Source organism: Opisthorchis viverrini (assembly GCF_000715545.1).
Source record: "Opisthorchis viverrini unplaced genomic scaffold opera_v5_220, whole genome shotgun sequence".
Taxonomy (NCBI): Eukaryota; Metazoa; Platyhelminthes; class Trematoda; order Opisthorchiida; family Opisthorchiidae; genus Opisthorchis; species Opisthorchis viverrini.
Genome location: NW_008751874.1, coordinates 260,447 through 275,852, shown reverse-complemented (window position 1 = coordinate 275,852; position 15,406 = coordinate 260,447). Strand labels below are relative to the sequence as shown.

At 42.4% G+C, this 15,406-nt stretch overlaps 1 protein-coding gene across 1 annotated transcript in view; it reads left to right on the top strand.

The window, feature by feature from the left end:
* The window catches only part of T265_08419 (hypothetical protein), a gene marked incomplete at both ends in the record, with an annotated part of 53,084 nt that overhangs the window by 15,023 nt on the left and 22,655 nt on the right, over window positions 1-15,406 (top strand). The window contains 7 exons of the mRNA XM_009174218.1: window positions 559-729; window positions 4,614-4,793; window positions 6,238-6,447; window positions 8,536-8,790; window positions 9,272-9,540; window positions 11,194-11,389; window positions 12,161-12,223. Of these exons, the coding sequence (XP_009172482.1) occupies window positions 559-729; window positions 4,614-4,793; window positions 6,238-6,447; window positions 8,536-8,790; window positions 9,272-9,540; window positions 11,194-11,389; window positions 12,161-12,223 (1,344 nt within the window). The remainder of the gene's footprint in view (window positions 1-558; window positions 730-4,613; window positions 4,794-6,237; window positions 6,448-8,535; window positions 8,791-9,271; window positions 9,541-11,193; window positions 11,390-12,160; window positions 12,224-15,406) is intronic.

Sequence of the window (15,406 nt, the reverse complement as noted above, 5' to 3'; positions counted from 1 at the left end):
CTCTATGAGTATAGCCCATACGCATGCAGCAAAATTATAAGAGCAGATGAGTTGGCATTCGTACGTGGACCCCAGGATTTCGAAAAAGGCACATTCCGACAATAACCACGAAAATTTTCATTTGCTACTGTTAGAGAATAAGATCCCACCATGAACCTGGCAACAGCGATCCCAGACTATTGGTTTTGGCTTTGCCGGACATTCGTTGCTTGCACTGTGTTCTCAAAAATTTTCACAGATGCTAGTTCACTGAAGAGACTTTTGATCCCTAGAAGCCACACCAGTACATTCGTCCATATTATTGTCTATGAGGTGGTTGTAGGAAGTTGAACACGCGACCAACGTGAGTGAGCACTAACTGAACAGATTTCTCAGCTGGTCTCATGCAAATGATACGAAACATTTGTCTCCTGTTCGCTCTGAACCACTAGCAAACTTTATTTTACCTGAAGCCTTTGTCGACCACTTCACCGTTTCTGCTCCATTCACTCCAGTTTACTTACTAAGCAGCCTTTCTTCAAGCTTGAATTACACTTGCCCGATGCCCTACCCAACCAGATATCAGAATCAAATGCCGTTGCGGATTTGGCAGCCGAGCAGACCAAGAATAGCCGGCTTCAAAGTTTAGTCATTAAACTGCAACAGCGATTAGTGGCAAAGGACGCGGATCTGGGGAAACTGCATGAGAAACTTCATTGTGAAGAAATAACACATCGTAAAGCTCTTCAGGTAAGTGGTTTTTTAAGAAACAAGTACACCAGCGACCAACGCAATCTCCTTTTTCTTGTACTGACGTTCACTTAAGCTAGTCAGACCATCAGGTAAACCAAGACAGACAGTCACCGGTTCAGAGAACACGTGGAATGAACCTGAGTTGAAACAATCATCAAATCATTGCACTCTGGATTTGCAAGATGCTGCTTTGAGCCGGACTTGTAGCAGCTATGTGAACAGTGATTCACGCGACCTTGGCACATTCGCGAATTGACTGGGTCGAATTCGAGTTCAGGCTTCCTATACATATGAGAGCACACGCTCGTCTAAACCCACGGTTGATGAACTCACACGCAGCCTACCACACACCTGCTTCGAACGTTACCCACACTGACACAGGCATTCGCCACAGACAAGTCACTTCTGCTGGTGCAGTTGGCATACATACTTACTCTTCTCAATACTCACAAGGCCCACAAACATAAATATGCGCACATGGTCTCTTCAGCGGACCTGCAGCTGCCTCAGGAGTGCACCAAAGAGAGAGGCATTGGTAATCTGTCGAGTCCATCCCGCACTTTTCTATCGGTGCTGTCTGTTTTCGAGAGAGCGGAGGCCACCAAATGCTCTCCAACCCTCCGATCACACGCAAACCCGTTTGGACTCCACCTCAATTGTTGTACATAGACAATCCTGGGTTAATATTTCTGGATCAACAAAATTTTTGAGCCACGTTCCCGTAGTCTTCAATGCATTCCCGGTGAAACTTTGTGACCCTTTTTAAGCTGACGAATATACCAAACGGTTATCTGACACCCAAACCCTCCCATATTTTACTACGGCCAAGACTTTTAAGGAAAACACAGTTATTGGTATTTCGACGTGGCTGTATCTACAGGTACTTCGCAATTGTTACTCCTAGATGTGTGCTGCTCGCGGTGTTTGTGCTTTGGGCTGTGTGAGGGGATGAACTCACCCGGTTGAAGGGATACCTGAATGTGGGATTGCTTTGGAAGACAGAATGCCTTAAGACTTAAGCTAACGGACTGTCAAATAAGGGTTGCTGAAATTTGCACATCCAAAGCAGTCTAACTTAGAGAGGCACGAGGTTGAAGCCGTAAAATACTGATTATCTAGACGACAATTTCCAAAAAGACAGTGTGAACCAATGCTTGTAAATTGATGGTATTGTATTTTCAGTCTGCCAGGAACTATGCATGGTGTACTTTTTAAAGTATAATATTTTCAGTCATGTCCCTAATTTGGAGTGTGGTGGGTAACACCTGTGCACATTGGGGGTAGATAAATTCTGACTCAACATTGTGACCTGAATGAATAAGTTTAATGACACTTCGCAGCTACTGTATGTCCGATAGCTCCAGCCTTTTCCATCCTTAGATGGAAAAGACGAAAACGCGAAAAGACCAGCCGAATATTCACCAGTCAATCAGCAAACTTGAGAGAAAATAATTTCATAAGAATGTGCAAGCGCCTTCTGAAAATTTGTCACTCGAGGAGTCAGTCGATAAGTGTTCACGGTGATATGGTTTTGTATGACTGAAGAATGAATGGCAATTTATCCTACCCAAGTGAGATTTTTTCAAAATGCTGGCCAGCTATTCATGGCCGAACGGTTAAATATTCAACCACTGAACGGCAGGGCACAGGTTTGAAACTATGAGTTTCGTGAAGTTCGCAGTGCTGATGATTACCAAAAGATGTGCGTCATGTGTACAGTGCTTCTTGGCTTTTCAGTGATGACTGACCTCAAGGACAGGACGAAATCTCTTTTGAACACTGCCAGATCTCCTCAAGTCACAATCACTCTAAAATCATGTGTATCATTGAGAATTTAAGCTAAATTCCTGTTGCTGGAGTCCCAGTGTTAATTTCAAATATGAGACCATGGAGTCTTGGGAATCAGTAACAAGAATAATCTATTACTTGTTGAGTTCCCAACCCTAAATGTCTCGAAAAAGTGGCTTGATGGTAGAAATAAAATGACATGAAACACAAAATAAGAATTTGGTATCATAAAAACATGACATCAATGGCTTGTTTCAGAAAACGAAAATCTGAACTACATTCGTCGAGATTAACTCAATGATCACATAACAGTTTCTGATGCGATTTGCATGCACATAGTACTCTTGAGAATGTGGCAGCCAAACGAGAAAAGTTTGGTTCATCTCCTTCCATCTTCAAACGCATGGAAACAACTCCAAAGTATGATATTATAATTTGACATTACGGTTACATGCAAAACTCTATAATGGATCCTGGATAGTGCTTAACAACTCGAAGACCAATGACACGTCAGCTGAAATCCCCGATTTCACTCCAATCGAAGGCATGCTTAGCCTATTGGAACTATGGGTTTACTTCGGTGGCATTCTTTCCTGTAGTGCGTTGACTGAGTTTCTTCCCGAAGATAAATTCATCCCTTTCTTGAATAAAGTCTTATGTGTGAAGTGATTTTCGCCATAATTAATTGACTTTCCTGGTTTCCGGGTGTCTGTCTTGACCTTCCGTCTAAGAGGCTTCTAATAACCTTTCTAGTGCAGGGATATACATGAACAACTGATTTAGCTTAGTTGCAGTACACAAAATCACATTAAACTGAGGAATGGACACACGTATTTTAACTGTTCCGCATCTTACCATTCCTGGGAGGTTGAAGAAAAATTCATGCTCCTGTCATCGCTTCCTGTACCGTATTAATTCCGACCTGTTTGATTATGTTGCATTTCGGATCTCGCGAAGAACGATGAATCATTGCCAGGGCATACATGAAGTGATGAATTATAGGAAATCATGAGTTAGTGAGAAAACTTCCAAGGGCTGGGTAATATATGATGGATTTCGGAAAGTAAGCGTAATTCACTTTTACTTAAACAGTTGAAGATACCACTCACAAAGTCTGGCGGCTTCACTTCGTCACACCGAAAGCACTGCAGTTAAAGACCTGACAAACTCTGTTCTGGTCAGATTTAGCTCGTACAAATTAACAATCCGTTCGTCACGTCACTGAAGTTGCATGGACTATTCAAACATCCGTAATATTAGGTTTCTCACTCAGATTGTATATGCACGTGAAACACAACGTTTTCTCTAGTGCGCGCAAATAGGAATTTCTGTATGGTCCGATTCAGTGTCACTTGTGTCATACATTTTATAGAAAACACTTTCGTAACCCACAGGAATCTCTGGCACCGAAATGCTGCCATATCACGTGATCTAATGAAGGACCGAAGTCGAACTCGAATAGTTGACTAGCCGCTTGTTTGTGTTCTCTTGCTCTATGCAAGGACACCCTAACAGTGATTAATTAGGAATCCCTAGAACACAGAGTGAATCCATCATTCGATAGTTTCTAATTTGAAAATAGGCATAGCATTTTGCTCTACTTCTTTCGCAAGCCAGATTTATTTATTTCAAATTCGTAGGTCTTATTCATTTTAACAAAAGCATCAAGATGGAGCAGACGAAGAGACATGAATTTCACTCACGTCTGGTGGGTTATAAACGGTCGCACTATTTATTTCGTTTGTACGGCAAACCCACAAGATTGACCACGACAGTAGAAAAGGTCTTTATAACTGAGCGGGTTCTGTTCGGAGAGCCTTAATGAATAGCTTATTTTAAGGTGAATACACTCTAAAAAACCATGTTGTCATGTGTTTTTTGCACTTCTCGTTGAAAAACCTCAAGTTTCCTATTACCACATATAAACGGAAAGGAGCCCTCCCATACAAAGATGTGTTTAGTACCACTTAAGGTAGTTCAACATCGGCCCAAAGTGGTCAACCTAAGGTATGCTTCACCCGTATCTGGCACTTGAACTTTTCGTACTCTTTTCGTATATGTTTTTAATCGAAACGTTTATTTTCTCCTATCAGAAAGACCGACTCAAACATCAACTCAATCAGCTTGAGGCCACCGTGCTGAATCAAGGAGCTCAGATAAGTGAGCTGAAGAAAGAAAACGCCAGATTACTAAGAGAACTTAATCAGCGGGAAGTTGAACTGGAGACTCAAGAACTCAAACTGGAACAAACAACTGCAGCGAAAAGTACGCCGGTAAGTAATTTCAGCTAAAGTTCAAAAGTGTGAGGCTTTAGTGGATGACAAGGTCATCAAGCTAACTAACAGACCTGTTGGTGCTAATTTCTTTTGAAAACTCCTGTGTTCCTCATCCACTTGTGATGGCCTCTTCGCATGACTTCAGTATATGTGCGCACTTGACTCTTCGTTCTAGAAAGTTATAATGTGATACAACGTCAGAAGTATGATATGAGGAGATGAGTTTGGTGGTGTACATTTTGGCGTCAAATTGAAGGGGGGACTGTGTTTCCTGTTTCACAGCCAGATGTACTGAAAATGTAGCGGTGTCACAATGATCCATTCAGGTTTTACGCTTTAGTAAGTGAGAGTAGTATATATCAGTAATACATCCCCCAACCCGAATTATCCTCTTTACTAAGGACTTGATATTTTCAGGCCAAAAACCTACTTTAGCATTCATGCGAGGCGCCCTCATTTACGAAGTGTCACATTTGGTCTGTGGCAGGAATTTAAAGAATATGCGACGCAGAATAGTGCAAGGTAATATGGCTAGACATGTGCCAAACTCCCAAACAGAGTTCATATCCTTGGATGTCAGGGTTACTTTGTGATTCTTTTTCGCGCCTAGCTAGACGGCACAAAATTACTTATTCGTTGATACCCAATTGTCAGGAACTGGAGTTCAGTACGCGGTTTGACAACGTTTTACCTAGCTATTTGAGTCAGGTGTATGTAACAAGAGTAATTAGCTTAAGAGCTCGCTTCGGGATGAGCGCGGTATACTTTGACACTCCGGAAAATTGGCTAAGGTAAAGGGGTACCATAAAGTTATAGCATCCTGGGTGGGGAAGTCTCAGTTGCACTTGGCGACATATCCCATGAGAAGCTTCCGCAGAGGGTACATTAGGGTGTTCTTCGAAGGTACATCCAAGGCAGAGACGTCCACAACTTTGGGCACATCTTTTCCAGATCTTTATCAGAAAAATGTCCAACAATCTGTTGGCTTCAACCATTCAGTTTGGCCGCTGAGTAGAATTGTTTCATCATCTCGAATTATTCATCCTGGTGCCCTTTTATTCAACCACGTTCCTCTGACCATTCGTTTGCAGATTAAACAAAAAGGTTGCTGACGAAACTCAAGGATAACTAGCAATAAACCACCCCACTAAACCTGGCTTCATGTGTTACAGTCAAAAGTTCACGTTTTCCACGAGATTGTTTGAATCAGGACTTCAGTTACGATGTTGCATCAACGGCTACAACCGTGCTATTGATGACGGTTTTTAGGAGAAGGTTGATCATGTAGTGGAGGATAATCGTACTGATGGGCTCAAAAAAAGCTTGCTGAATATTTTCGAATTATTATGATTGAAACGATCAGAGAGGTGAGATTTCCTCTTTAGCCACAGTGCCCCGAAAAACAATTCCGAAAATAAATACCTGTTTTCTTTTTGTCCAGATTCAAAATCCGCCAACACGTACGATTCTGAATGACTCACATCCTACTACCAAAACTGATTCTCACTCGATCGTACACCTGGAGGGTACTGGAGTCGACGCTCATTCTGCTCTTTCTGTGCAAGAACAGTTGCACAAAGCGCGGTGCACAACAGAAAGCGTTGCAATGCTCGCGTCAAATATTCAGGAGAAGAACGATATCCTGGAAGAAGTGGGTTTAACAATTAAAGTAGTTTGTAGTATTTTTGCCTTGACATCACTGCAGTGAAACGCCGTGGCATACTCACAAGGGAATTGCTGACTGTAAAATGCAATAACATACCCTGCATCATCTTTGAAATCCCAAAGGCAGTGACTTATGTCACACTGTAACTGATCAGAATTATATCGAAATTGGAAATTTCGTCCAGTCTTTCCCAGCCCATGTTGAAAGCTAAGAAGTGCTGCATGGTTGTTGCATTCTTATTAGGAATCATCGACAATGTGCATCTCATAAAACTCAATAGCGTTTTGACCGCACCATCTCCAGGTTAGTAGTATGAAAATTCCGTCACGATTAGACTGGACCCTAACGTGGTGTGATGGCTTGCGCACCTCAGCGACCCACTGAGTTTTACTGCGGGGGGTGTCCCCACGACACTCACAGAGTCTCTCGTACCAGGTTGGTCAGCGGTTAGAGGTCTGACAAACACAGTCTCCTAGCCCTCTAGTTTGGGGGCTAGAACATGTGGTGACTCGTTCCGTAGAAATGGTAGTGCGTTCGCCTTTTCCACCAAACACTGCTGCCTTGCAGTTAGGCTTTTGAGCCAAATGCTTTGATTCAACATCTAAATCTTCCTACTGTCAGGTGTGGGTGCCCTGACCTTATCCCAGCCCATGTGCAACCAGGATACGGCAACGAAGCATGGTTGTTGAACACTGATGTCATGCTGTCGATGATGATGATGATGATGATGATGATGATGATTTTGAACATTTGACTGTTTAGCCAAGATCGGCTGATCAAAATTGTGATTAACTCGCTCTTATCCCTCACCACAGATTTCACATCATACGGTCACGCTTTGACTGGATCCACTGGTTTACCTACAGGATGTAGTATTAACCGAAAATCTCATACCTCCCCACACTATCATCAACCCGTACACAGCTCAGAGCAAAACAAATTCCACAAGACGCCTAAACCTTATATCTGATAAATCGTCACCAAACGAACCTGTCGATATGTGACCACGTGCATGGATTCTGTGTTTGAAGCATGGGTGGCATTATACTGTCCGAGTACGAGCTCGAGTCTGTCTGGAGTTTCGCGAGTTTTGACGCTTCCCAGTAAGGGTGAAACAGGTCTAAAGTAGTTCTCTGCTGTTTAGCAACTATGGGTTCACCTGCAGAACGAATTTTCCACTGAAATGCTCCAGATATTCTCACTATCAACAATTTTTCAAAAGTCTAAACTCTGAGTTTTATCATGCTAAACTCATATGTATTCTTGAGAAAAGTATGACTGCGAAGGATCGGTGTTGAACACTAATGTGATGCTATCGATGATGATGATGATGATGATGATGATGGTGATCTTGAGAAAATAAGTGCCCAACACTATCCGAGTTAGGTTTTGAAACTACTGTGGCTGTGGAGACTAACCCTTCTACTTTGATTGGTGGATCGATCCACAGCCTCATCAAGGCTGATCTAAGACTTACTTTAATGACGTCCTTGAGGACTGTGAAAGCTCTTCCGCTTATCATTGTGCTAAAGTCTCGGAAATCTCAACCTGCAACTCGCTGACAGCTGGGCTAAATTAGTTAAGTAAATAGGCGTGATAAAAACAGAGACTAAAACTTTCTATATTTACTGTATATCAGTGAAAGGAAGAAGGCTTCCGCTGCGGAGCTATTTATTAGAAAATGCCAACTGAACAGTAACAGACTGTTGAACAGGGGGGCAAAACTCTCATATGCATCTTGTTTACAAAAACTGAATATCCATCTCCTATTTGAACGCGTCTTCCTAAACTTTCCTGGATATACATTGACTGTTGCTCAAATCCAACCAAATGCTACAAACAAATTCACAACTTCCTTAATAGATCTCACTTTTCAAGAGAAGCAAAGCGGATTTACGAGAAAACATACTCCTCGCATACCCTCTCATCAGTAGTATCACCTTTAACTCAGTAGTGGAAACCCAGCTAAAGACACTGTTTTTAGTGGATATAGGAGGTCAACTAGCTGCGTCCTCAAAGTCGCGTGCTTTTTAAATGAATGCTCTCTACTGTTCAAATACCAACCTTTTTCAGCGTAACACCGAGTTTGTCCGAGAATTACAGAACTTCGTAAATCGAAACGTACCAGCTATTCCTAACAAGGATTCTGCAGGAGAATCAGCAGTCCTCGTTCCCGGTGTGAAGGTCACTTTAGAATTACTTCAGAAAAGGTTGCTTGACAAAGAAGAAAGTCTGAAGAAAGCAAAAGAATTATTTCGACAAGTGTACGAGACAAATGTGAATGTAAACCAACTGCGCAAAAGAGAAATGGAGGAAATTCAAACTCAAGTAAGTTTCTCATATAGGATGCAACCACACCTCGGTTTTCCGAGGTGCATCGATCCGCTCATGAGTTGGTTCTCTCAGATGTTCCCATAAGGCATTCCTATTTTGTTCATCACCATAATCAGTTACCACCGCCGGATGTTCTCCGCTAACTGTCTCAGAATCATACTTGTAGATGATTTCCCAGGTTTCTTTTGTAACAACTTGTAGAAGTGTACGACTTTGTTGCTTTTCGTGGGGCTACCTATATTTTGTTCGGTAGCAGGATAAGCTTTGTAGGCCACACTGTTCTTCTCATCCTGGTTCTGCCGAAAAGATACATGTAATCCCCAATAATCTTCGGTCTGTTATTGCTTAGCGTTCGAAAAATATTTTATAGTTTCTGCTCTGAACCTGACTGGCTAAAATTCCTCTGCCTTCTAGTGGTCCAGAAGAAAATCGCGTTCCATTTTATCCATTTGTCCTATTCTACCAAATTTTTTAGCTCAATCATAAGATTTCAGAAACTATACGGCAACTGTCAACAACAATGGAGAACAGAGCAACAAAACCGCACAAAGATAGCATATCTCCAGTTCTGATGCAGCGTCTTCAGCAGCTGGAGCTGGAACTGGAAGAGCAAAACGAAGCAATTATAAGACAGAACGAAAGATCAAAATCCATGCATCAAGAAAGTCAGCTGTGGAAACTCCAATTCCAACAACTTCAGGAGCAAGCCAAGCAAGATCGTAAGACACTAGAGGACTCGTACAAGTGAGTGATGATACTTGGCCTTGTCATGGGTGGAATCCGATTTAAAATCACCGATCATCTGTTGATTATTTTGCTTTTTAAGAGAATCATTCGGACATACTCCATATGGCGCACTTCATCTCCCACTATAACGACCGGCTTTGATTTTATTGGTTCTGAAAGCACATTTTTATGTATGGTTGCGGTGAATTTTTCGAAAGTTCACGACAGGCTTCTTGGGGTTCACCCGGTTGGCGCAGTCCTCGAGTGTCCATGTACACATCTGTATGTTGCTCCCACGACGTACGCACGAGCAACTAGCGAAGGAACCTCGGAGGCAGGTATTTCGGAAAATTGAAATAAACATCGGTGTAGTGCAATCACCGACCTTCTTCAGAACCGGTATATCAATAGAGAAGGAGAATTGCTTTAAAGTGAATGCGTAACCATACAAGCCATGCACAGAAAAGACTTTGTACTGGTATCACGAAGACTAGAATCCATCCATAAGAAACAAACAGTATTGTTGGTAGTGTGAGGCGATTTGGGTTTTTTGTGGTGATTTCGTCCTGTACGTGAAGCCAATCTATGCTGAAAAGCCGAGAAGCACTGTATAGCCGTTCCAACTTTATTGGGAATCATCAGCAGTGCGCATCTCACGAAACTCCAGCGAGTCTCTAACCCGCGACCTCCCGGCTAGTAGTTTGAGCACTTCATCGTTCGGTCACAAGCGGCTTATCAGTAGTGTGATTAACTAGCACTTAGATAGCACATAGCGCCGCTCACCCTTCAATCACGGGATCTACATCACGCGGTCACACGTGTTGACTGGCTCCTCAGGCTACTTCTCAGTTTCATTCATCGGGTGAAGTTTATTCTTCCGACGAGCTACTTATAGTTTGTTGGTGGTATGAGGTTTTTTGTGGAGATTTTGTCATCTGAAAGTGGTGGTTGATGCTATCTTGAATAAAAGTTAACCTGTCTTTCAGTCCACGAATGGTCTCTATTTGCGCCGAAAATACCAGTGCTGATAAGTAGTGTGATTAACTCGCACAGCTAATAGCACCGCTCTTTCGTCAATCACGGGATCCACATCACGCTGTCACACGTGTTGACTGGCTCCTCAAGTGAACACTTCTCAGATGGAAGTTTCACTCATCGGATGAAGTTTATTCTTTAACTGAGCCACTGATAGATTGTTGACATTCATGTTTACGATGTTGCCTAGAAGCAGATTAAAAACGTGATGGCATTCTTTCCGTTTAGTTTCTCTTGCTCAGTAGTTTAGTGTTGATCAAGTTGAACACTTCAGAATTTGACCTTCAGATTTTTGTTTCGCTTCTGAGCGAGTCTATTAATAATATTCTAGTCTTTAACTCAAAGTCAATCATCCTTTTGTGTTACGGGCTTTATTCTGGTTCGAGCAGCAGATGATGTGGGATGTTGTTGAACAACTACCTAGAGAATCGTAACAGGCTGAGTGATTGGTGTAGGACTGAATCCGTTTACTTAGTTGACCTCTGCTGCTGGCTTTGTTGCTTCCTCTCTTTGTGCAGATAAGACGTATTGTCTTAAATTTGTATACCAACAGGTTGATAGCAGTTTGGTTTGAGTTAGTGCTTATTCCTTTCCTGAAATTGAAAAACATGCTTGGTGTTTTTATTTCACCTTTAGGCAGAAAGTAAGAAAACTCTTTCTTGCCTACCGCCAGCTCCGGTCGGATGTCGAAGAACGGGACAAAAAACTAGATGAAATGAAAACGGAGCTGGAGCACTGGAAACAGGAGGCGAAAAAATCACCATCAATGATGCAACGACAAATGAATGAGCGCCTAAAAGCTGATTTAACCGAGAAAAGCAAGCAGTTACAGGTATGGTAGTTGCGAATATGTGAACGTTTTCTGCCACCCTCTGATACTTCTTTCGTTGTGTTAACCTTGGAAACAGATGTATTTGTTCAAAGACTTGGCCGGAAAATTTGGGGGTGGGGAAAGTTTTGGATCTCGATAGAATCTTGAAGTGAGTCCTGCCCTTTACTCAGAAGCATCAAACTTTCGTGAGGCACTGAGTAAGCAGGTAAATCCTCCAGGTAGTTCGGTTGCGCTCAAAAACTTTATGGTTTTATGAAAATTGGAGAAATTCAAATGAAGGAGGCCATCTAGGTGCTAAAAATGTCGAGGTGGTGAGGAAACAAATGTTCACATTGCGGATTGGTGGAATAATGCTAACCTCAGGAACCCAAGAAATAGCGTAAATCAATGCTTCCGCTGAATGATTTTGGATCAGAGCTGATGGCAATCGCTTACAAATATTCGTTCGCTGATATTTTAGAATTTGATGATCACATTCCTGACCATTGTTTTATCAGGTTAGGTAGAATTAACGTCTGCGAAGGTAAGGTAATTGTTTAGTACAGAGAACATCACTTCACTCTGTCCCACGCCTCAAAACATCCGATAACTCAGATAAGAGGTTACTTGCCATTGCATAAAGTCTAATTCCAAGACCCTGATTGTACTCCTCACAGTCTCCCCAAAGTCTCTAGGTACCCTCAGCCCTCAAGGACTGTGACACGGGGTATAATAAATGACTGAGATTTTTATTTTCACCGGTGTAGAGTGGATTCATCTATTTTCATAAAGGAAACTACTCACAAGGTTGATGAAAACTCTTCGACAGTCCATGACCGGTTTCGCCCTCATCAGGTAGGCTCCGTCCCCGAGTTTCCGTCAACCTTATGTTCTACTTGAACCCAAATTAGACTGTTTTCGAGAAATACACTCATTTGCAAATCAATTTGGTTTTCACGAGAGACTCAACTGGATTCATTTATCTTGCAAATTCCTAGCCTTTTGGTGCCATTCCTTCTGGTCGAATAGAAACTACCATTTCGGTTATCTTCGAGCCCTCGTCGGGCATACTTTTTGGGCGTTACAGCCTCATTTAAACATCAATAAACCCTGGCGGTTTCGTACTTAGGACTTCCCATCTATTATGTTTGCTGGACTAAGTCAACCTTTAGAAGGAATTTGTTAGATTACTTGTAAAATAATAAATCTCTTGAGGAAGCAAAAAGGACTTGGAACAGGTTTAAAACAGCTATAATCATGGAGGTTGTATAGCCTGCAAGCATTCCAATGATGAACGCAAAGTGAGTCAAGAGGAAAGGCGTCCGACAGAGTAACGCAAGTTCAATCCCGAACGCCGTTCCACTTGTCTCTCTCGCACGATGAAACTGGTACCATGGTTTCTCTCTGGATTTTGGTTTACTTGGAAAACTTGTATTTCAAGCAGATAATGTCAATTTACCTTACGCTACGCTTCTGAGTTGGTATCACTCCTTGGTGACGGCACTGCATACGCGACTAGCCAAATTTTGATCTTTCCCTTGATGGCTGGAAGAGAGGCATAGATGGGATGATGCGCATGGGTAAAGACAACCGTATTCACGCAAAACATTTTCGTGTTTTTTGTGATAAGCTTGGTAGGATCGGCAGACCTGGTGTATCTCCTCAGAACACAATGGCCTTTGCAGACATAGATTGAGCGCTGCAAACTAAATTCTGGCCTTGAAAAAAGAGGGGAAGTCAATTCATCGAACGGTGGATTTTACGTTGACTTTAACACGACTATTCACCAAGTTATACATCAGTGCCTCCTCTGCATGCCTCACTCAACGCTTCTCAAGTAAGACTGCGGAGTGGATTGCCAACTTTCTATCAGACCGCCAGAGTTGTCTAAGCCAACGGCATATTCTTTCGACGCTTCAAGTGCTTTGTCTGATGGATTGATGACGTCAGAGCCTCTTATGTTCTCAAGAAACGGACAATGAGCCTCCATTCACGCAGTTTGCTTACTGAAACTGGATGAACTGGATGAACTTAGTTTGTTAACTGTAGCTTCCTAGAAGAATGATTTATCCTTCATAATCCGTATTGTGGGGGCCCACTATCAACTTCTGTGATCGTTTGATCCGCGTGGTTGGAACATACTGTTCTACGCACTGGTGGTAAGCGGTCAACAGCAATGTACTCAGAAACGAATGTCTTCGGATTGTAATGCTATCCTGGATAGCCGCAGGAGACATCCTTTTGGAATGTCTATTTTGAGTGACTATGTGATTGTTCTTCCAGGGTACTCCCCAAATATTCAAGACTCCATTTATTTCCCGTGTACAAGCAATTCCGGAACATGGCGGACTTCACTCCCCCGGGAATAACGGAAAACCTGATGGGTTAGTGAGAATTCTAAGGCGCGGATTTGGATCTGTTTCGGTCCTGCGCCCCTTAGGTTACGGTCAATATCCCCGCCAACAAGACCTAATTTCCATGATCTTTGGCGGCCTATAATGTCTGACTTCAGTGCGTTTTACATGGTGACGTAGAAGTAAAGCTTCGGTGTCGCACTTCCTTGCATTTGTCATAATCAACGGAAAGTGTTTAAACCACGAGGAGCTAAAAAGGGTTTCCTTGATAGCTCGCAAAACCTGTCTGCTTGAGCCCATCTCAACAGTGTAGGCCAGAATAATCCGATGAGACCAAAATCCAAATAGAGAGTGGGTCGAACAATGGTCTCAATACAGGGAAACGAATTCCGGAGACTCACACTGGCCTGCGAATCCCTGTCAGCTTTTTCGAAAGTATTGCGTTTTATCCATCCAACCATGATACATGTTTGAGAAAGCAACTAAAACTTAAGGAGTGATTTTTAATGACGTGAAAGGGATTCTTGTAAGTGGTGCCTCGGATCAATGGTCAGGCGTGGTTAAATCGCCATATCTCATGTTAATTGTTAATATACGTGTGAGTGAAACACTCGTCATTGCTTGATCATACGCAGTGAAAGGAACTATAGTGTGAATTTAGAACTGAAGCTTCATCACTACGTCATCAGAGAATAAAGTATGTTATCGGAATGCCAGTCTAGAGGTTGACCCAGAGAATAATCATGCAAATGGTTAGACAGAATCCAGGCACGCTATTTCCGTCCCAAAGAGAGCTACTAGCACACAGCAGCTTTTGGCAGGTGTGACAGCACTGACCAGCTCTTCTGAGAGGAACGTGTACTTCTGCACAGCCAATACAAGCGTACGCTGTTAGTCCACAACCCATAAATGCAGATTTCGCCTATTGTTTTCGTGCGTTCTCTAGAGTGTTTGAGCCACATGAATAGGCATCTGTTCTAGGGCATAACTGGGCATCTAGAAATCGAAGAGCTACATATATGACCGTCATACATCCAAATCTCCCGCTGAACAAAGTCACTAGGCTAGGCTGTTGATCAAATGCCACACCATCTTTCGAAGGTAATTTACCGAAACGCTCTCATAACAACAAAGTCAATCACACGTAGGTTAACTTAGTCATCAAGCTAACATCAAAATACCACCTGGATGTATTGAATTCGCCTTCATCAACCAATAACCACTGTCTAGGACAGACCTGAAAACCTGAGCGAGTATTACGACAAAATCCGACCTGTCAAACTCTTAATCTTGCAAACCATCCATTAGCACATTTATCTCACGAGAACTCACTTGAGAGCATTGTTGGCTTCGTTATCTGAATTCATGTGGAAGAATTCAATAGCTATCGCCAATACTTGGATAGCTTTGCATCTAGTTTGGCTGTCTGTCACCACTGAAAAACTCCAAAAAGTTTTGCTGCGTCTTAAAAAACTTGATCCAAAGTGGTTTGTGCAAAGCCTGTAGCCAAAATGAGACTTGTCTCTATCTTAAAAACAGACTAGCACCTATTTTGTTTCAACACTCAAATCAGGCAATAAGAAAATTCTACTGGATCAAATCAAAGTTACTGTTTAGATTGTGAGCTCAACGATGACACTCTTGTACGAGCGACTGCTTGCCATATCAGCATTGACGGTATTCA